This window comes from Zootoca vivipara, chromosome 12 (assembly GCF_965207765.1).
Source record: "Zootoca vivipara chromosome 12, rZooViv2.hap1.1, whole genome shotgun sequence".
Lineage (NCBI taxonomy): Eukaryota > Metazoa > Chordata > Lepidosauria > Squamata > Lacertidae > Zootoca > Zootoca vivipara.
This window is the reverse complement of record NC_142595.1, coordinates 35,444,211-35,467,078: the sequence shown is the minus strand read 5'-3', so window position 1 is coordinate 35,467,078 and position 22,868 is coordinate 35,444,211. Positions and strand designations below refer to the sequence as shown.

The 22,868-nt window shown below is 42.8% G+C and overlaps 1 protein-coding gene and 1 pseudogene across 1 annotated transcript; both read left to right on the top strand.

Moving 5' to 3' along the window:
• The first annotated feature begins 1,460 nt into the window (after positions 1-1,460).
• On the top strand, positions 1,461-16,535 carry LOC118094432 (immunoglobulin superfamily member 1-like). Its single transcript, XM_060281630.2, has 8 exons — positions 1,461-1,655; positions 1,784-1,819; positions 8,790-9,083; positions 10,460-10,771; positions 11,734-12,024; positions 12,774-12,884; positions 13,972-14,009; positions 15,851-16,535. Exons 1-8 carry the CDS (start codon positions 1,493-1,495, stop codon positions 16,007-16,009), a joined length of 1,404 nt encoding a protein of 467 aa, XP_060137613.2. The 5' UTR covers positions 1,461-1,492; the 3' UTR covers positions 16,010-16,535.
• Positions 5,610-7,329, top strand: LOC148683978 (uncharacterized; annotated as a pseudogene).
• Positions 16,536-22,868: the final 6,333 nt, after the last annotated feature.

The following is a 22,868-nucleotide window of genomic DNA, read 5'->3' as shown; positions in this document are numbered from 1 at the left end:
CGCTCTGCATTCCTTGGATGTCGATGGGCTCTAGTGTGTGAGAGGGGTGTCTACTCACTTTCTCAATGCCATGTGTGATTTTATAGACTTCCATTATGTCACCTCTCCCTTTAAACAGTCCCAAATGTTGCAACCTTTCCAAATACAGTGGTACCTCGGGTTAAGAACTTAATTCGTTCCAGAGGTCCGTTCTTAACCTGAAACTGTTCTTAACCTGAGGTACCACTTAAGCTAATAGGGCCTCCCGCTGCCACAGCGCCATGTCTGTTCTCATCCTGAAGTAAAGTTCTTAACCCGAGGTACTATTTCTGGGTTAGCGGAGTCTGTAACCTGAAGCGTCTCCACCACCACCACCACCCCCGATCTTTTGGGTTGTCCTTTTCTGAACCCAGCAAAGAGCATTACTGAACCCAACGAATGCCAAAAGTGATAGTTTTTTTTCTTTTTTTGAAATCATTTTTATTTGATTTTGCAAATGTAAATTAATTACAAATACCAAATACATATCCATAAAAGAGATTCCTCCGAATCTCAAGACTTCCCCTCCCCCATCCCCAGCATGGGTCCTATTGTCACCATTTCCAACTGCATATTATTTCATAGTCTATGTTTTGTATCTATCCATATCATCCATTGTATTTGTTACATTACAAGTGAGATTAAAATCCTGCTAATGTTTTCATCTGCTTACACTGGTCTCCTAAATAAATTATAAACTTCCCCCATTCTTTCTTGAATTTCTTGTCTTCTTGGTCTCTGAGTTTTCTGGTCACTTTGGCCATTTCAGTATAGTCTAACTCTAACACATTCCACCTGCAGGCACCTAGGCATATGCAACCAGGGTTCACAATCACCCAGAGTCCTTACATGTGTGTCCATGCAGTGGATTCTCTGCAGACAACCACATGTAGCATTTGATTGTTGCTTGAAGGAGTTGTGACATTAGGGTTAGGGCTTAAAGCAGGGGTCAGCAAACTTTTTCAGCAGGGGGCCGGTCCACTGTCCCTCAGACCTTGTGGGGGGGGGGCAGACTATATTTTGGAAAAGAAAACAAAACCAATTCCTATGCCCCACAAATAACCCAGAGATGCATTTTAAATAAAAGGGCAAATTCTACTCATGTAAAAACACCAGGCAGGCCCCACAAATAACCCAGAGATGCATTTTAAATAAAAGGACACATTCTACTCATGTAAAAACATGCTGATTCCTGGACCATCCATGGGAGAATGCAGCTCTGGGATAGCTCAGTCAGCAGAGCACAAGACTCTTTTTCTCAGGCTTGTGGGTTCAAGCCCCACCTTGGGCGAAAAAAAACTAAACCCACCTACATTGCAGGGGGTTGGACTAGATGACCCAATTTTGAATTATATATGAAAGCACATGATCTACTCCAAGATGATTTTGCAGAATATGACTGCAGCATAGTAGTAAAAAAAGGGAAGTGGCTTGCGAGGCACTTCCAGTGCTGCTCAACTGTGCATCACAGAGTATGTGTACATCAAAGGGAAGAACTGTGTTGCAGAGCCATGTTGCAGCCTCCCTCCGAGATCTTCATTCCGGGGACAGCACACATCTTGGGGGACACAGGACACTGGACTACAGGGCTAGGTGCTCCTTCATCATGAGGCTCTCTTTCAACATCCTCTTTATCGGTTGGTATCTCAGCTGAAAGGGTGAAGGGACTGAGGGTTGTGCAATTGCCTGGTGGAAAGACTAGTGACCCAGTTGTGGTTCCTGCTGCTCAGCTATATTGCCGCTAATGCAACCATCTCCTTTCCAGGATTCCTGCTGGCTGGACAGTGGCAGATCTCTGGAGGTGAGTCTCCTCGGGTGATAAATATGAACATGGGGCCAGGGGAAGATAGATGGGGCGGAGTGGGAACTAACTGTAACAGTTTCCCCCAACCAAATCTGTTTTTCTTACGTCTGCACACTAACAATGGAGGCCTACCAAATGTTCTCTGATCTATGTAAATCTTAAAGATACAGGAATATCCCATCCCTATTTCTTTCTTTCTCTTTTTGGGTCAAAGTGTACATTTATTGATGTTTTGATTAGATTTTTTTAAAAAATCATTTTTATTTGATTATACAAAAAATAAAATTGTAATAATCCAAATGCAAATTGCTAGACAGCGGAACCTCGGTTGTCGCTTTGGAAGTTGAACATTTCGGCTTTCAAATAACCTGGAAGTGAAAGCTTCCGTTGTCGAACATGCCTCAGAAGTCGAATGGCTTCCAGGGCGCATTTCTCCATTTTTTCAATGGATTTTGCCGACTGGCAATTGCGCCTCGGTTGTCAAACATTTCGGAAGTCGAACGTTCTTCTGGAATGGATTATGTTTGACAACTGAGGTTCCACTGTATAGAGATTATTCTGAATCTCAGGACTTCCCCCCACACCCTCCATGAGTCCTATTGCCAACATTTACAACTGCATATTATTTCATAATCTATATTTTATATCAATCCATATTATCCATGGTATGAAGCCCATCCCTATTTATTTGCCTTTAGGCCAGGGGTGGCCAACTCCCAAGAGACTGAGATCTACTCACAGAGTTAAAAACTGGTGGTGATCTACCCCCTTTTGGGGGGTTCAGGTCAAAGTTGTTGAGCTTTTTTTTTTGAAGAAAAGCCCTGTTTTTTAGGGGTTCAGGTCACAGTTGTTGAGCTTCTTTCAGAGAGGAGGAAAGCCACATTTTAGGGGGTGCAGGGCAAAAATGTTGAGCTTTTTTTAGGGGAGCCAAAGTTGTTGAGCCTCTTTGGGGGGACACAGTGATCTGCCAGTGAACTACCACAGACGTCCAGTGATCTACCGGTAGATCACGATCTAACTGTTGGACATGCCTGCTTTAGGCAATCTACACACAAAAATGCAATTCCCCCAGTGTAACCTTAGATCAGGCATCCCCAAACTTTGGCCCTCCAGATGTTTGGGACTACAATTCCCATCATCCCTGACCACTGGTCCTGTTAGCTAGGGATCATGGGAGTTGTAGGCCAAAACATCTGCAGGGCCGCAGTTTGGGGATGCCTGCCTTAGATTGAGCAACTAGACATGATGGCTACATCCTACCTGCACTGCCAGAGGCAGTAAACTTCTGAATAGCAGTTGCTGAGAATCACAAGTGGGGAGAATGCTCTGCTGCTCTCAGTCCTGCTCTTGGGCTTCCCACAGACATCTGGTTGGCCCCTGGGGGAACTTGCATGACAAAGCTTGAGTAGCTGCAGTAGAACAGAGAGTGCCTTCTACCAACTCATTCTGATAGGCCAGTGAGGTGGCCTTATGTTCTGCATTACAGAGAGCAGTCCTCTGTTTGAAAAGCTGTCCAAGTTCAGTTTTAAAAACCATAAGAAGGGAAAGCAGGAGGGGGTCTTGAAGTTGCCCACCCACCAATAGCCCAATACAATACAAGCAACACGCAAAGGCACAAGATTCAATCAAGTTTCAATCAAGTATTATTAGTACAAAAAGAAAACAATAAGAGAACCATATACAAACACTGACACAGAAGCCAAAACCAAAAGTCAAGCAGAGAGCATATACAAATCAATACCGAAAGGCAAACCAGTCTTTATGGTCTTTGAGGCTATGTAGTGGTCAGCAAAGTGGCAGCAGGTCGAACGAAGTGTCAATTATAGACAGACTGCCTTGCGACTCAAACGTTTTGGCTCCCGAAGGCCGCAAACCCAGAAGTGAGTATTCTGTTTGCGAACGTTTTTTGGAAGCTGAATCTCCAACTCAGCTTCCGATTGAGCACAGGAAGCTCTTGCAGCCAATCAGAAGCCGTACCTCATTTTTTGAACGTTTTCAGAAGTCAAATGGACTTCCAGAATGGATTCCATTCGAGAACCAAGGTAAGACTGTAATTACTAATTTTTTTTAATGAATGTGCATTATTTTCACCCTAGTGGGGAAGACTGTGGTCAGGTGAGCTGTGTGTGCTCATTCCACTGTTCAGCTGCTAATGGTGGGTGAAACAAACACTAAAATAATGGGCTAATGCTGCCAATTTCTTCAAAAATCCAATACAATACAAGCAGCACACAAAGGCACAAGATTCAATCAAGTTTCAATCAAGTATTATTAGTACAAAAAGAAAACTAAGAGAACCATATACAAACGCTGACACAGAAGCCAAAACCAAAAGTCAAGCAGAGAGCATATACAAATCAATACCGAAAGGCAAACCAGTCTTTATGGTCTTTGAGGCTATGTAGCGGTCAGCAAAGTGGCAGCAGGTCGAACGAAGTGTCAATGATAGACAGGCTGCCGGCGTTTTTCACCTGTTTCGCCCATATGACGGGCTTCTTCAGTAGTTTCTCCTTCTGCTTTCTGTTATGTTTGATACAATCACTGGTGGTATAAACCAGGTATTTGGACTGCTTGTATTGTTTTGGACTTTTGAAGAAATTGGCAGCATTAGCCCATTATCTCTGTTTTTGTTGTACCTATGGCTTCTGGCACCCCTGTGTTTGGTTACACTGAAGAAGAACAATCCCGCATTGTAGGGGATTTTCCCTTAGATGAGGAAGAAGGGAGGGACATGGTGAATGTTTTAGAGGATTTAATGGACTTGGGGAGGAAAAGAACTAGAGCATATTCACATGCATCTACGCTCTCGGAATATGTTAGATCCAATAGGATTCCAAGGGGATTAAGGGTTCTTAAACAACCCAGTCTTTACAAAGGAGATGAAGAATTTGTCATGAAATGGACTGGTAACTCAATAGATGCGCCATTGATTTAATGTTACTAATCTTTGAAAAATCTAAGTCCGAAATGAATAAATTTGACCATGAAATAGAGAGGATTAAAAAAGACTTCAAGAACGAAAGTGACAAAACCACATTTGATAGAGAAATAATTTTTTTTTGAAGATTCCATTAATGAATTCAATAAGGAGTTAAAATTATATAAAAGGAAAAAATTCAACAGAGATAAAGATGATTATGTGAACAATAGAGTATACAATTGGTCTAAATATGAAAATAGAAACAACAGGTTTTTTGACAGAAAAACTAGATATCCACAAACAAGAAACGACACTACTATCCCACTACTATCCCAGATTAGAACAGTAGCAGCATTTCCAGTAGAGGATCATCAGAATCAACATCCGAGTTCAGACAATTAAGACCCAGACAATATACACAGTATGACCCTCACAGGTGCAGGGGCAGAGGGAAGAACAGATAACTGTTGTTAATCTGTCAAGCCGGACACTCTCCTCGGATGAGTTGACAGTGCTCAGTTTAGGCTTAATTTTCGCTCCCACTCAAAAATATTCAGCTCTAAGTACTCGCATTGATGTGTATAAAATGATCCGTCAACTGAAATTAAAATTATTATTTCAGTCCAATACTGATACCTTGGACACTAGTACTCCTTTTAAAACTAAATCAACCTTCATCCCCCACAACCAGGATTTTAGGATAGAAGCTTTTCATCATGAAATTATAAAAGATTTAGACAGATTGGAAAAACGTCATATCCCCACTGACATAATATAACTAGAGAACAACAAGAGCTAATTCATAACTTGGCGAATGACCGTTCGATCACAATCAAACCTGCGGACAAAGGAGGGGCAATTGTCTTAATGGACACAGTCACTTATGAACAGGAAATAATCAGGCAATTGGCCGATAGAAAATATTATTTACCTCTTAGTCATGATCCTACTCAGAAAGTCTCTAACCTTATTCGTATCATGGTCAATGAGGCTCTAGTGCTAGACTATATTTCTATACAAACTGCCGAGTTTCTACTTTGCAAAAATCCACATTCTCCCTAAGATCCATAAAAATATCACACCACCCCCTGGCCGTCCTATTGTTTCAGCTGTTGGTTCACTTACCGAACCTTTATCCAAGTACTTAGACTCATTCATATTTGAATACTCTACTGCCACCACCACATATATTCATAGCTGCCAAGTTATCCCTTTTTTAAAGGGATTTTCCCTTATGCTGAATAGGCTTCCTCGCGACAAAAGGGAAAACTTGGCAGCTATGCATATATTCGAGACACTAAAGATCTCATTGCTAAACTGGAAGATTTCCCCATACCTAGAGGAGCGATCCTGGCAACACTCGAAGTAGGCTCTCTTTACACTAATATCCCATTGGAGACCATAAGAGGGACCATTGAAAATTTATTACGTTCCAGACAAGAACAAACCCCTCCTTATCATTTTTTAATCCTACTATTGGATATTGTTTTTGAAAACAATTTCTTTAGGTACAAAAATGACTTTTACATCCAAACCAAGGGGGTTGCCATGGGTGCGGCATTGGCCCCATCGGTAGCGAACATTCACATGATTGACTTTGAAAACAAACATTTTTTTCTGAATCCAACCCCTTTACAAATGACATCATTTTGATTAAGAGATACATTGATGATTTGCTTATAATTTTTAAATCTGAAGCAACGTGTATTGCATTCCAAGAATGGGTGAACACATTGGACCCCCATTTAAAATTTACTTGCCAGTATCCCAAAAAAGAAATTCCATTTTTGGATATGGTGGTTTACATTTCAAATAGAAACACTTTGGCATTCAAACCATATAAGAAACTAACAGATTGCTACTCCCTACTCCATTACTCTTCAAGTCACCCTTCAAATTTAAAAAGAAATTTACCATACGGACAGTTAATTAGATTGAAAAGGAATGCTACTGACAAAAGAGACTACAGAAATGCAGCTTATCAGCTAGGAAAAGCTCTCATTAACCGGGGTTACCCTAATTGTATCATACAGGACACATATAGACCTGTAGACAGTCGTAACCGAAAAAAATTACTTGAAACACGGTCTGATAGTATCAAAAACAGAAAACCCAGCCACCTAGTCATGGGGATGGATTTCACACCCCTGGCCAGCCACATTAGAAATATTATATACAAACATTGGCATATTGTGGAAGACATACCTGGCTGTAAAGATCCCCCCTTTTAGGGTTGAGGAAGAAAGGAACTTTGCACAATCAATTGGTCAAAGCTGATTGTTTGGAATCATCATCCACTGTCACTAAAGGCCACTATAGATGCGGCTCATGCAATATGTGCCCCTACAGTTTACAAGTAAAAGAAATAAAAAGTGAACACATGCAGTTCACTTTTAAAGTCAACTCTATGACCACATGCAAGTCTAAGAACGTAGTTTATTGCATACGGTGCCCTTGCAACAAATTTTATGTAGGAATCACTACACGATCACTAAAGGTACGTATAGGGGAACATAGATCACGCATCCGCAATAAAGTGATGGAAGCTCCTCTTACACCTCATTGTTTTACAAATGAAGCACAGTGACTCTGATCTAATGTTTTTGGCATTTGGCAGTATACACCCAAGAAATACCACAAGCAGGACATTTTAAAAAAATATTGAGACAACAAGAAACTAAATTGATTTTTATGTTTAAGACATTACAACCGGACGATTTAAATTCAGATCTTGACCTTTCTGTATTCATTTAAACTAACACACCAGCAGTATAACACACAGAAATTATAGAGATACTGTAAGTGTTATTAGTATTCACATTCTTCTGGCCCCCCCTAATTGTCATCCCTAATCACTATCACCTGTGAACCAACCTTTTGTATATAAGTGTGCTCCAAACACAGGATTTTTGCTTAGTCAATACATGCTCAAACTAAGAAAACTCTGAACATAAGAATTGTAAGTATTTCTTTATATGGACATATATTTTAGAAATTGTACTACTGTATTAGTCCAAATAATAATTAGAATTTGATTTATATCACCAGTGAATATGTAAATGTATCAAAAGCTGTATGAGACAACCTTTTGAAATAAGAACTTGAGCATTGTGGCCTAAGCCAAGATAAGTGGTTTCATACGAATTACTTCATACGAAGTAATGCCTTTGATATTTGTTTGTTTAGATGTATATTAGTAATTTAGTCTGAATACTAATAAGACCTGGTTTATACCACCAGTGATTGTATCAAACATAACAGAAAGCAGAAGGAGAAACTACTGAAGGAAGCCCGTCATATGGGCGAAACAGGTGAAAAACGCCGGCAGCCTGTCTATCATTGATACTTCATTCAACCTGCTGCCACTATATTGATTTGTATATGCTATCTGCTTGACTTTTGGTTTTTGGCTTCTGTGTCAGCATTTGTATATGGTTCTCTTAGTTTTCTTTTTGTACTAATAATACTTGATTGAAACTTGATTGAATCTTGTGCCTTTGTGTGCTGCTTGTATTGTATTGGATTTTTGAAGAAATTGGCAGCATTAGCCCATTATTTTAGTGTTTGTTTCACCCACCATTAGCAGCTGAACAGTGGAATGAGCACACACAGCTCACCTGACCACAGTCTTCCCCACTAGGGTGAAAATAATGCACATTCATTAAAAAAAAAAAAGTAATTACAGTCTTACCTTGGTTCTCGAATGGAATCCATTCTGGAAGTCCATTTGACTTCTGAAAATGTTCAAAAAACGAGGTACGGCTTCTGATTGGCTGCAAGAGCTTCCTGTGCTCAATCGGAAGCTGAGTTGGAGATTCAGCTTCCAAAAAACGTTCGCAAAAAGAATATTCACTTCTGGGTTTGCGGCCTTCGGGAGCCAAAACGTTTGAGTCGCTCGCAGGGCAGTCAAGAACCAAGGTACGACTGTATTTATAAATGTGGATCTTCCCATATAAATTAGCATGTGGTAAAGTCAGGGCCTTATGTTGTCTTCCTCCTGGGCGAACCATCTTCCAAATCTCACATTTGTTCTCCTTTTCGGTCCAGGACAAGCTTACCCTAAACCTTCCATCTCAGCAGTTCCCACAAATGTGTTCAGCCTGGGGGAAAATATCATCTTACAGTGTGCAAGTAATTACCAAGAAATTGCAATCTACTATCTGCACAAAGAAAGTGGTTCACCAAGTCATTATTCAGTGAGCAAGAGGCGTGCAGCTGTATTTCAGATTGCCAATGCCAGAATTTCAGATGGCGGAACATATACGTGTAGCTATTGCTTCCAATCAGGTTATGATCAACGGTGCTCATATCGTAGTGATCCTGTCCAAGTCTACATAAAAGGTGAGAGCCTGGCTTAGCCTTTTTATGCTATTTTCACAACTGGCATGTAAAGCGGGGGGGGGGGGAGAGAGACATTATGCTGGCCATACGGCAGTGGCTTTTTCCACCTGCCTCGTCCCTCCCTCCAGCCCTAGCACCCTTTTCCAGATCATGACTTTAAGAACAGCAGAAGCAGCTGGGAAGAGAGAACTATCTGACTTAAACAGCTATCTGACGTTTAGAAGATATCTGAAGGCAGCCCTGTTTAGAGAAGTTTTTAATGTTTGATGTTTTATTGTGTTTTTAATATTCTGTTGGGAGCTACCCAGAGTGGCTGGGGAAACCCAGCCAGATGGGCAGGATATAAAAAAAAATGTTTTTGTTTTGAGTTTTGGTTTTTGTTGTTGTTGTTTTGTCAGTTCTCCACTAGTACTAGATATTGCAAAAATTACGTGATCTTTGTTGATTCTGGTTTTCTGAACGCCAGAAATTCAATAAAATCTCTTAACCAGTGCTTTTTTGGGGGGGGGGGGAAGGTGCCAGTACTGTGTGCCCTTAAGTACTTCTGGGGAAAACCACTGTGAGTCTTAAATAAAAATTACAATCACATAGTTGGATACACATGATATTCAGTGTAGATGCAGATAAGACCAATGAACCCAAATACTTGGTTCTTAATTCTTTCTACAGTGTTCACTGAAATAGGCAACAGAAATGTAACTCAGCTTATAAGATTTCCTGGATCTGCCATATTGAACTGCAGCAAACAGTAACTCTTCTCAGGAACCCATCTCCCCCCTAGCCTGGCCAATGATGGGTGTTGTGGCCATATGGAAGGTACCAGGTTAAAGGTAAAGGGACCCCTGACCGTTAGGTCCAGTTGTGAACGACTCTGGGGTTGCGGCGCTCATCTTGCTTTACTGGCCGAGGGAGCCAGTGTACAGCTTCTGGGTCATGTGGCCAGCATGACAAAGCTGCTTCTGGCAAACCAGAGCAGTACACAGAAATGCCGTTTACCTTCCCGCCGGAGCGGTCCCTATTTATCTACTTGCTCTTTGATGTGCTTTCAGACTGCTAGGTTGGCAGGAGCAGGGACTGAGCAACGGGAGCTCACCCCATTGCGGGGATTTGAACCGCCGACCTTCTGATCAGCAAGCCCTAGGCTCTGTGGTTTAACCCACAGCACCACCCGTGTCCAATCTCTAAACTGAAGTTGTAAACAAAAAACTTAGAAGCATCAAGTTCTTATGAACATTTACCCTCCGCTCCATCCTCGGGGTTTTGCATTCTTCCAGAACATGCAAACCTCTCCCATATGACAGACTTTTGCCTGGGACTGATTTGAGAAGGCTGAACTACAGCTTTGAAATCTCACTCTTGTTCTCGTCCTTTTGCAGGACAGCTGTATCCCAAGCCTTCCATCGCAGTGAATTCAGCTGAAATGCTTGCCGAGGAGGGGAATGTCAAAATCAGCTGCAAGGCAGAAAACAACTTACTACCACAATGGCTCTTCTTTTTGTATATACAAATGGGTGCAAATAGGCAGCAGAAAAAACTGACAGAGAAAATAGCAACCAAGGAGGCTGTATTTGCCTTTAACAATGCCCAAGAATTCCAAGGGGGTCTCTACCAATGTAGATATTGCTTCATAACAGCCTTCGCTGAACTGTGCTCAGGTTTCAGTGACAGCCGACGCATCAACAGAATAAGTAAGGTTCAAAATACATCCTCCTATTGACACAAAAGGGTAAAAAATGGGAATGTTCTGCATTTTCAACATCTGTACATCCGGTGGAGAATTTGCATAGAATAAAATATTCCGGATTGGCTGGGATTGAAGAAGGGAGTGTCGTGTGCATGGCTCTTGGAAACTTCTGAAGGTGGGAAGGAAAGTGTTTGTAGAGTTTGTTTTTAATGTTAAAACGGAAAGGGGTCAAACCATCGCAAGAGGTGTTGAAATTTTGGGAGGTTGGAGAGTTACAATGGAATGGTCTCGGTGGTGGGGTGCACATTTTATTCTTATTTATTTATGATTATTACTTTGGATAGATATAGATTAGATAGAAAGATAGAAAGATAGAAAGATAGAAAGATAGAAAGATAGAAAGATAGAAAGATAGACAGATAGATGATAGATAGATAGATAGATAGATAGATAGATAGATAGATAGATAGATGATAGATAGATAGATGCAGACCTTAGTCCTTCCAGATGTTGCTGGGTCCTAGCAAGTGTAGCCAATGGCATGTAGGTCTGCAACATCTGGAGGGCCATCACTTCTCTTCAACTGTTCCAGACATCATTAACTAAAGACAAAACAGTAGCAATCCCTACGTACAACCATTTTTTCATAAGCAAAGAGCCATTCTAAGCATTTTTAAAATTATGTATTAAAAGTCTGTTTGTTTGTTTGTTGAATTTATATACTGCCCTATACCCAGAGGTCTCAGGGTGGTTCACAGAAAAGATCACAATATATAAAATAAAAATAAAAACAATAAACCAAATACCCACCCCAAAAAAAGTCTAGTTTGCGATGTGCAGTATCGTTCTAGTTTGCGATGTGCAGCAGATATTTCTGCTGATCTCATCAAAAGTAGCAGAGTGCAGGCGAAGAATATCAAGGCACTTACCTCCATACCATTCTCACAGTGTTTTCTTTGCACCCAGATCCCAGCCTGTCCAAACCCTCCATCAAAGTGCTGCCCAACAAACATATTTCCCCAGGACAGAATATCACCATCGAGTGCCAGGGGCCAGAAAAGGGTCTGAACTTCTCCCTATACAAATCCGGGGAACTGATAACATCGCAGGTGGTGGAGTCAGAGGGAAACAGAGCCGAGTTCCCTTTCCTCAACGTGGAGTCGGAAGATGAAGGAAACTACACCTGCCAATATCACCGCTGGGGAAATCCCTTTGCCTGGTCAGAGACAAGTAATGCCACGGAGCTGGTTGTAAGAGGTGAGAAGATTGGTTTGGTACTTGTCTTTCGCCTGCCTTCCGTCTCGCTCCCTGTTGTGTAGGAGGCAGGAGCTTCAGGGGGCCTGAGACTCCCACTGCAGGGAGGAGGGGAACCAGCTTCTTAGCCTCCGTAGGTGCCACTTCTCTAAAAGCAGGATCAGAAATGAAACGGGAATGGGTTCGAAAGGGCCTATTATTTATCATTTGCATCCCATGTTAGTCGCACAGTGACCCGGCTTGACCAGGAGAAAGACTCTCAGGGCCTTGCTCTGCCTGAGAAATTGGAAAGAGATAGCCAAACAAAGTTGATTGCCAGATTACTGGTCCTTTTGGCTCAGGACTGTTGACCAGCATGGCCAGGGATGATGGGAGCTGGAATCAAACGCATCAAGTTGGGGATGCTTGTGGCCGTAGATGAGGGGTCGGCAACACGGCGCCTGCAGTATCCCTTCCCACCCTCCATTTAAATTAGGCTTGAAAAAGCATTCTGACGTGTCCAGTAGAATAGGTTGCAGTGTGTGCTTGGTTGTGAGCGGCCTGTGCCAGTTTCTCTGATTTGTGCATGTGCACAAAAAGGTTGGTGACCCCTGCATGGGTTGGACTAGATGTCCCTCAGGGCCCCTTCCAACTCTGCAATTCTTTGATTCTGTTGACAGCAGATTTGTTTCCTATCAGCTTCTGACACTGCCTGCAGGTGCTATGTTAAAACATATGCAGGACTGGCACACAAGACATGAATTATTTTGCAGATATGCCTGAGGAATCCCAGACAATAATATGGGCAAGCATTGCAGCAGGCCTCCTCCTCTTCCTCCTCCTCCTCCTGTTTATATTTGTACTGTACAGGAAAAGAAGAAAAGGTGAGCGGACCTCTGAATGCAGTGGAAATGTTTTACTACCTTGAGTTGCACATCAGTGTTGTCTGTTTTTGGCCCTATATAAAAGAAAGAAAAGTCTTCTTTAAAGGGGGGGGTCGCTATACCTGCAAATAAAGTTTAAATGTAAAATTTTAATTGTAGAGCTTTTGCAGCACTTGCCTTACAGTGCAAGGTGTAATCCTGCGCACGTTTAAACTTAAACAAAACTAAGTAACCATTCGGTCATTACTAGAAATAGTTAATTCTAAAGGTTTACTCATTTGAAATGAAGCCAACCAGTTGCAAAAACTAATCCTATGCATGTTTCCTCATAAATGTAAAACTTGCCCTCTCTTTTCTCTTGCCAATTCTGTGACATCCTTCTCGCTAAGCCAAATGAAAGCAGGGAGACAGGCCACTGCCCCCTAGTGCCTGGAAGGCTGAAAGACAGAAAGTGTGAATGTGTGGAGGCTAAACTGCAATATGTAACTGTGTGTTTTTCTACTAAGCAACAGTCCTTCCCTAAGTTATTTTATTGGCACATAATTTTGTTCAGGTTTATGTAACTCAATAGCATACACTTCCCTCACATTGTTGAGATTCAAGTTAGATTTCAGCATGATTAGATCTGAATGTTTAATGATAAGTGATTCCTGGGTATAGTCACCTGAAGAAAGTTTAATTGCAAACTTTGATTTTAACATTTGACTGGCATTGAATCCATTCCTGTTGCCCAAATAGATTTGTATTGTATCCATGCATTATATGACTTGGTTTTTATTGATTTATTTTTTAAAGAAAATTATGGAACAAATTCATTTCTAGAAATGGAAAAATTTCTGCAGAGAAATATAGCTGTGGATTTTTATTTTTTTATTTGTGTGTGTGTTTGTGTGGACCTTCCATTTCACAATTTTTTTAAGCATACCTCACTGGTAATCTTGGAGAGTATTCATTGCCCAAGAAGCTCCCTCCACTAAGAGGAAGTTTAACATTTTGGGGGGCAGGGCAGGGAATGATCAGTATTGCTAGTTCTAATTTGAAATCGACAAGGCAAATGATTTCATAATTATCTGTATCTGATCTACAGGTTCCATGGCCAATGAAATGCCTCAGACAATGAACACGGTAAGAAAAATTCCTATGAACGAACACCTTTATCATGATTGTGAACTTCCTGCTAAATCCCAACTCTATTATTAGAAAAGCATACGTCTCCATTTTTTCTATATTTAGAAATATTTTAATAGCCCATGTTTCGTGGCCAAGCAATGCCAGGGTACAGTAAAAACATCAGTATCCTATGTGGGAAAGGGCTATTGTGCTCATTCTGCTTGTGGGCATTTGACAAGCAACTGGTGGAAGCAGGATGCTAGACTAGATGGGCTTTTGGTCTGATTCAGCAGAACTGTCACATTCTTAATCAGCGCCAACGCATCCTTCTTACTGGGGATGAAATAGACATGGTTCTGCAGCCTCTAGCCTTCCAGTTATTTGGAACTACAACTCCCAGAGACTCCAGTAAACATAGCCAATATCTGGTTTAAAGTGCTTGTTTACAAAGCTATTGTACTACCAACCTTACTGCATGCTTGTGAAACATGGACCATTTATAAACGCCATCTCCAACTCCTTGAAAGATTCCATCAACGGTGTCTCCGAAAAACTTTACGCATCACTTGGGAATACAGTGTACTGGAAGAAGCAAAGATCACCAAAGATCTTCAACATCAACTTCGTTGGACTGGTCATGTTGGGCGGATGCCTGATGATTGTCTTCCAAAGCAACTACTCTATTCCAAACTTAAAAATGGAAAGCGTAATGCTGGTGGTCAACAAAAAAGGTTTAAAGACTGTCTCAAGGCAAATCTTTTAAAATGTAGTATAAACACTGACAACTGGGAAACACTGGCCTGCGAGCGCTCCAGTTGGAGAACAGCCTTTACCAAAGGTGTCATGGGCTTTGAAGAAACTCGATCTCAGGACGCAAGGGAGAAATGTGCTAAGAGGAAGGCACGCTTGGCAAATCCACACCGTGATCAACTCCCGCCTGGAAACCAATGTCCCCACTGTGGAAGGACGTGTGGATCCAGAATTGGCCTCCACAGTCACTTACGGACCCATTGTTAAAACTGTGTTTATGGAAGACAATCTTACTCGGCTACGAGTGATCACCAAAGAAGTAGTTCAAAGCATTTGGAGGACAGGCTGTAGGAGGCTGGACTCGGGTCTCACCCAGCCTGATTTCTAATATTAGATTTCAAAGCTGCCTTTGTGACTGTGCTCAATCTACTATGCATTTTGGAAAGTAGTCTGTCTGCCTGTGCTCTGTGCATTCAGACACCCTTTGAGGTATCACTGCGAAACTGGGCATGACAGTTCTCAGCCAGAGAAATTAGTTTTCATCAACACTGAGATACCAGGCACCCAGCAGGACTGAACCCTCTTGTTCCAATGTGGGTGGGTGGAAGGAGGAAAGGAGGTGCAGTGTTTCATTACCCCTTCTTAAAAACCTAAACATTCACCCCTCCTACATATTGATTCAGGGCTAGATCCGAATCACGTTTCCTGGATCACGCTGGGGCCTCCACACAGCCTTAAAACTAACTAAATTATATTGTCCATTTAAAAATCTTTGGTTGGTTTGTTTCTAAGAATTCCCTGGCAACGCCAGACACTTTCCCCCTAGTAAATAAATAATGGTCAGTGGCACTAAGTCTCTTGTAACTTAGTCTACGATTCCATTATGGATATGCAATGTGTCCCTTTTTTGATGCTGCCTGACTCCAACCTCTGACAACCCTAAGCACTATGAACAATAGTCAAGATGATGGGAGTTGTAGTCCGGCATGTGAAGGGGCAGATAAGCTACCCGTGGATTGCAGGCTTGCTTATTTATTATTATTATTATTATTATTATTATTATTATTATTATTATTATTATTCTCTTTTTTTTACCCTGTCTGTAGGCCCCAGAACCTTACCGAGAAGCAGACCCTGCTGAAGTCTCCTATGCTGTATTGAAACACAACTCACTGAGGACCAAGCGAGCAGCTGCTCCTGCCATAATACCCCAACCTTGTGTCTATGCAACCCTGGCCCATGATAATGTCAGGGAGGGCCGGTAGGCAAGACTTTATGGAGATGCTGCATATGCCCCGAGTTCTGGGGTCAAACATTTTAAGGCTGCTTCATGTGTATAAGCGCTGTTTATTTTATCCACACAATCACAAGTGTGAATGTCAGGTGTCATGGGGAGCTAGCCAGTGGTCAAAAGCTGTGGCATCTGTTACAGTGGTCAGAGAGTTTTTTCACTCTGCAATTTTGACTTTATGCTCTATCCCTGGAATTAAACCCATGTGTAAGTTGAGAGTAGACTGTATTACATGTGTCTATGTTATTTAAAAGCAGATAAAGATCCACATATGGGTGTTGGGCTGAGAGAAAGAGCCTACAGCAGCTGGATTCCATTCCAGTTCCCCACAAATTCCATTTAAAGTGAACACCCACCTTTTTCATAGCCAAATTAACGCACAAAAATGGAATGCCGCTTATCCAGACTGAATTAGAGCCACAAGATACATGGTAGTCATTGGATCTCATAGGTATGGAATTTTTCTTTCTTATACATATAAAACAGTGCTTTAATTTAGAGTGTGCTTTTGTTGTACTTTAGGTAGCGTCCAATATAAAATGCCTGCCTTATTGTGGCAGGCATTTTATTGTGTGGTTACCAATTTCAATTGTCAACAACAACAAAAAATTCACAAGATGCTTTGGTGCAGAAGAAACACCTCTTCTCTGGCAGCAGATGCACCTTTGGACACAAAACAAAGAAAAGCTAAACAGCTTTTCAAATGGTCCAATGGCACCCTCTAATGGACTACTCCGGGATAACAGGGCTGTTTGTATTCGGGTGCCCATCTTATTTATAACTTGAAAGCCGAGAAGCCAACAGAAATATTTGCATTGTTATGAGTTTGAGAGTGCCAGACACCTATAATCTCTGGATCCAGCAAGTGTTAGAATTTAATCAAGCCTCCTGAACTCCTGGATCCAGCAAGTGTTAAAATATAAGCCATGCTAGGAGTGGACTATGGGATGCAGGTGGCGTTGTGGGTTAAACCACAGAGCCTAGGGCACGGGTGTCAAACACAAGGCCCGGGGGCCAAATCCGGCCCGCCAGACCTTGTCATGTGGCCCGCCAAGCGCCCCAGCCAGCGGGACCCAGCAGTGGGACCTTGCTGCTGAAGCGCCGTGCCAACAAAGCGCCGACAAACAGCTGGGGCTGGGGAAATGCTTTATGCCCCTGGGTCCCTTCGCGCTCTTTTCTGGCGCTGAATCAAGGCGGCGACCCCCCTTCCCTTTCTTTCTTCCTCTCTCTCGTTCTTATTCTTTCTTTCCCTCTCCTTCCTTCCTTCTTTATCTCTGTCTTCTCTCCCTCTTTCTTTTTCTTTCCTTCTTTATTCCTTCTTTCCTACTCTTCTTTCTCTCACCTCTTTCCTTCCTCTCTCCCTCCTGCTCCCTCTTTTCTTTCTTTCTTCCTTCCTTCCTTCCGTCCTTCCCAACTTTCTTCCTCTCCCTCATTCTTATTCTTTCTTTCCCTCTACTTTCTTCTTTCTCCCTTTCCGTCTTCTCTCCCTCTTTCTTTTTCTTTCCTTCTTTTTTCTCTTTCCTTATTTCCAACTCTTCTTTCTCTCCCCTCTTTCCTTCCTTCCTTCCTCTCTCCCTCCCACTCCCTCTTTTCTTCCTTCCTTCCTTCCTTCCTTCCTTCCTTCCTTCCTTCCTTCCTTCCTTCCTCTCTCCCTCTCCCTCTCCCTCTCCCTCTCCCTCTCCCTCTCCTCAGAAACATAGGATGCTGCTTTATACTTCTGGCCCTTAAACCCTGGAACCAGGAGAGCAGCTTCAGTGAGTGAACCTCAGCCAGTCCCTTTGGTGAAGGGTGGTGGCTCACTGGCAGAACATCTGTCCTGCATGCAGAAGGACCCCAGCATCTCCAGGTACTAGTAGCTCTGCAAAGGTCCTGCATGAAACCCTAGCGAGCCTCCACCACCCAGTGCAGTTACCAAAAATCATTTTTCAATAAATTGTACAATAATTGAACATTTGAATATCTACTTGCCATTATTCTGACTATGTTTCCGCTTTCAGAGCTAGTTATTACTTGCATTATTACAAAAAACAGTAATAATTGAATGCAGTGACAATAATTTATGATAATAAAGAGTGGACACATAGTCCTACAGATACAACCGGCCCTTTGAGGGTGACCAAACTGCTGATGCGGCCCCCGATGAATTTGAGTTTGACACCCCTGGCCTAGGGCTTGCCCATCAGAGGGTCGGCGGTTTGAATCCCAGCGATGGGATGAGCTCCTGTTGTTCGGTCTCAGCTCCTGCCAACCTAGCAGTTTGAGAGCATGTCAAAGTGCAAGTAGATAAATAGGAACCACTCCGGCGGGAAGGTAAACGGTGTTTCCGTGCGCTGCTCTGGTTCGCTTGAAGTGGCTTAGTCATGCTAGCTACATGACCCGGAAGCTGTCTGCGGACAAACGTCTGCTCCCTCAACCAGTAAAGCGAGATGAGCGCCGCAACCCCAGTCATCCGCGACTGGACCTAATGGTTAGGGGTCCCTTTACCTTTTAGGAGTGGACTAGGTTTCTATTTGGCTTTGTCATGCTGGCCACATGACCTGGAAGCTATACGCCGGCTCCCTCGGCCAATAATGCGAGATGAGCACGCAACCCCAGAGTCGGTCACGACTGGACCTAATGGTCAGGGGTCCCTTTACCCTTTACCTTTAGGTTTCTATTTACTTACTTACTTACTTACTTACTTACTTACTTACTTACTTACCTATGTCAAAGATTTATGTTTCACTTTTCAACTGTAGCGCTCAAAGCAGCTCATATCAAATGTAAATATGGTGGTTGCAAACCAAGCATTTAAAAAACAGAACTAGCCCAACCAGTGCAGAAGCAGCATCTGACATTGTCCTCCCCTTCTTGCTTCAGGAGAGTTAGCAGTAAATAGCCAAATGGAGGCGACAGTTCAGATGCAGCAGACAACTACCTCTCCCCACTCTGCTATCCCTAACTTGAAATGACAGTTTTTATGACCTGGGGCTAAGAAGTCATCAAGGACTGCTTCATATAGCAGCCTAAGTTGCCAAAAGAAACTGTTGCTCACAAGGGAGCTAGGCAGGTGAAGATACTTCTTTGGCTGCACATAGAACAACCATATATCTATAAACTAGGAAAAAGTGCAAGCTTTTAAGAGTCCAAACTTTTTAGAATTTTACAGAGTAATGATGCAAGTGGTAAGATGATTGGTATTTTATTTTAAGATACAGTCTTGCTTTTCTCATTTCCATTTTTATCTTTTCCCCCTCTTTCATTTGAATGCAGAAGAGACTGGTGTTGTTGGGCTTGTAACCAGTGTACCGTTGCCCACAAACTGAAAGGTGCTTAAGAGTTACAGGGTTTTCTGGAAGTAGGGAAGTAATACACCAAGTCTGCTAGTTCTTGCCATTCAAACCATAGCTGCCAAGTCTCCCACTGAAAAATGCAGGATCAGCAGCGGCGCGGCAGCGGAAGTCGCTTCTACGCATGTCTGGACATGCATAGAAGCAACTTTCGGTGCCGGTGCTGCCCGATTTCCAGTGCCCAGACATGGGCAGAGCGGCACCGGAAGTCGCTTCTACGCATGTCCAGACATGTGTAGAAGCAACTTTCGGTGCTGCACTGCCCGATTTCCGGTGCCCAGGCATGGGCAGAGCGGCACCCGAAATGGAGCCTCCCTGGCAGGTAGGAAATCCGGGGGATTTCTGGGATTTTTTTCTATTAGAGATAACATTCCGAATAGAATGTTAAAATAGAATATTCCGGGGGTTTACGGTGAAAAACGGGAGACTTGGCAGCTATAATTCAAACTCAGTTTACTGGTCCATTTTCTTGTTTTTTTAAAGCATTCATTGATCTTCTATTGATCAACCAGTCCATTTTTTAAGAAAAGCATTATTATTATTTTTATCCTCTGAGAATGCCAGGCTTAAGACAAAGGAGCCATGCTTTCTGAAATGATCCAATACTCTGCAAACAACTGTTAACAGCAAATGCAACTACAATCTCATCTTGCAATTCCCCTGCTCATGCAATAAGTGCCACATCACCAAGACAGAGGAATAGCTTTAAAAGACTTTATTCCAATCAAGTATTTTAAAAAGTATTACGCTCCCCTAATACACACATACACACACACCATGAAAAATACAAAACCACAAGTTTCTGCCTTCACGCCCCTACAGGATACCGGCCTGATCACGGGGATAGGAACTACCCTGAGGCCTCAAGCTTCCCACTCCTGGAGTCAAGAGCACCCTCCAGCCACCCTCTCCAATATAGCACTATTAAAAAGGCCCCCTTCCTCCCCCCCCCCACCCACTCCCGATTCCTAAGCCAGGACTGTACAGTACATGTTCCAACATCATCCTGCACATGCCAAATCTGAGACTGGGTGCAAGCCAAGCTGAACTCTTCCATGCAAGTTTCTAGCCCTTAAGGCTGTGATGACAGGTTTGAAAGTACAGTATGTGAAGTATCAAAAGCCAGAAAGATGGAGTGGGTGGGAGGGAGCATATTCAAAATTTCCAGTGACTGTACACAGTCCAGACCAACAAAACAGAAACAAAATAACAGTAGGAAAACTGGATCTTCGCAATTTATACAGGTTCAGAGTTTGGTTTACGTTGGCCTAGATATTTGTTTTATTGCAGAGTACACCTAGCCCTGTTGAATACACTCCAGCATCTTCTTTCCTGCAGGAAAAAAACACCAGACTTGCCCAAATTCATTATAAAAAACCCCTAATCCTAAAGTGAACAAACACGTGCTTGAAAAGCCCTAAAAAGCATTGGGGAAATTAGGAGGAGGCAGGAAGAGCAGCGACATACCCTTCACTTTAGTTGCTGTATACTATGGCATGAGCAATCCATTCCCTTATAAAGGAGATTTTGAGCTGGAGTTAGCAGCTAACTTGGACAAGAGGCAAGTTCTATAAATGACACACTGCAGTTCAAAACTGCAAATATTGGAACAGATGGTGATATTCTTAAGCCCTCCACCCCACTACTCCCTGAGGAACCCGGCCATCCAGAGACCCTTTCCCAGTGCCTAGCTTGTTTATTTATTAAATTTATATCCCGCCCTTCGTCAAAAGATTTCAGGGCAGTTCACACAGTTTATTCATCCTCCACCCCTGGCAAGGGTCAAGGTGCCTTGACACCTCCCTGAGCACAATTTTAGGGGAGGTGGGGTCTTCTTCTGAAAAGATGACAGATTGGCTCCAGGCCAAAAGCATGCTTTATAAACCTTACAGAGGATGGAAGAAGCAATGCTAACATACAAGGGTGTGTCGGGAGGGGGGGGGGATGGAGAGTGGAGTATGCAGAGGCAGAATGACAAGGGCTGGCTATGACAAAGTTTTTTATGGGAATGAGACAGAGAAGTTGTTTAAGATGGGATGCAAGTCAAATAAAACTGAATTCCAGGGCTGTAGTAAGGGGGGCGTAGGGGGCGGGCCGCCCCGGGTGCCACCCTGGAGGGGGGGTGACACTCGGAACACACACCCCGCGACTCCCAAACTGAGCCCCGCCACCCGGTATAAAACCTCGCTCCGCGGCTTGCTTGCGGCTTGCCAGCAACCTGCTCCGTAGCGTGCATGCACAGCGTCACTACAGAGTGACGCTGCGCATGCGCGCTCCATAGCAGGTTGCCACTCTGGGGGTTCAAGCAGCTTCCTACGCCGCTGCTGGGTTCACCACTCTGAGGTTTAAAGGCAAGCAACCCTCCACCCATGGGAAAGCCATGGAGAAAGACCAACAGGACTCAACAGACACAGGGCTGAAAGCAAAGAAGGTCAGAGACAGCGTCTAAAGGGATGACTTGATGCTCCCCCTCTCAAAGCGAGGTAGCTTAAAGAGTAAATCCACCTAAAAGATGGTTAAACACGAGGCACCAACAGGTAGAAACTGAGCCCCAGCCTGTCCTTCAACAGGAGCATTCAATATCCTGGCTAGCAACATCCACCCTTCCCACCCCAAACCTTTCCCTAACTAACAAAGACCTTAATCATCTCATCCCTTGCGTTCTCTTTCCCCATCCCATCCCACCCCACCCCAGCAGTACTACCTAAAGGCTGTGCACTAATCCACTACTATTAACAAACATGGAACAACACAAACTGACAAGAGTAGCAGACAGGGAAGAAAGCATGGGCGCTCCCAGCAGCAAGGGCCCAAAATCAGCTGCAGGGGGAAGGAAGAAAAATCACCTTTTAGCACAAACAGTGATATACAAGTGAAAATGCACACCTCATAATATTCATCAATATTATTACTGTAAATGTTTGGTAGTTTGTTCTGATGAAGCATACTCTTTCTCCAAACAAGAGGATTACTATCTCATATTAACGTGAAAATTTGAGTCAAGACTATTGGCACAGAATCAGCACAAAATGAGCACCATAAACCAAATAACTTGCACAAGTCATGGTACCTAAACAATTAAGGATAAGGATAATGATGATGATGATAATGATAATAATAATAATAATTTATTAGCTGCCCATCTGACTGAGTTGCCTTCAGGTGTCTCCTAAAAGTCAGATAGTTGTTTATTTCCTTGACATGTGACAGGAGGGCGTTCTACAGGGTGGGTGTGACTACTGAGAAGTCAGGTAGTTACTGGAATTGTTTGTCCACAACAAACAAAACTGGTATTAAACAACTAGATAAGTTATTGGGGGGGATGTCTGAAATATGTATTAACATATATAAAGTGAACTGGAGAAAGCAGGAAAAGATGTGCAATTTCAGCTGTATATCAACTGTTTTAATGAGCAACACACTATCAGTGCTTTGACAGACCAACATTTTTCAGCTGTACTTTGTATATACATATGTGAAGTTCAAGTTGAGTGGAATAGAGAA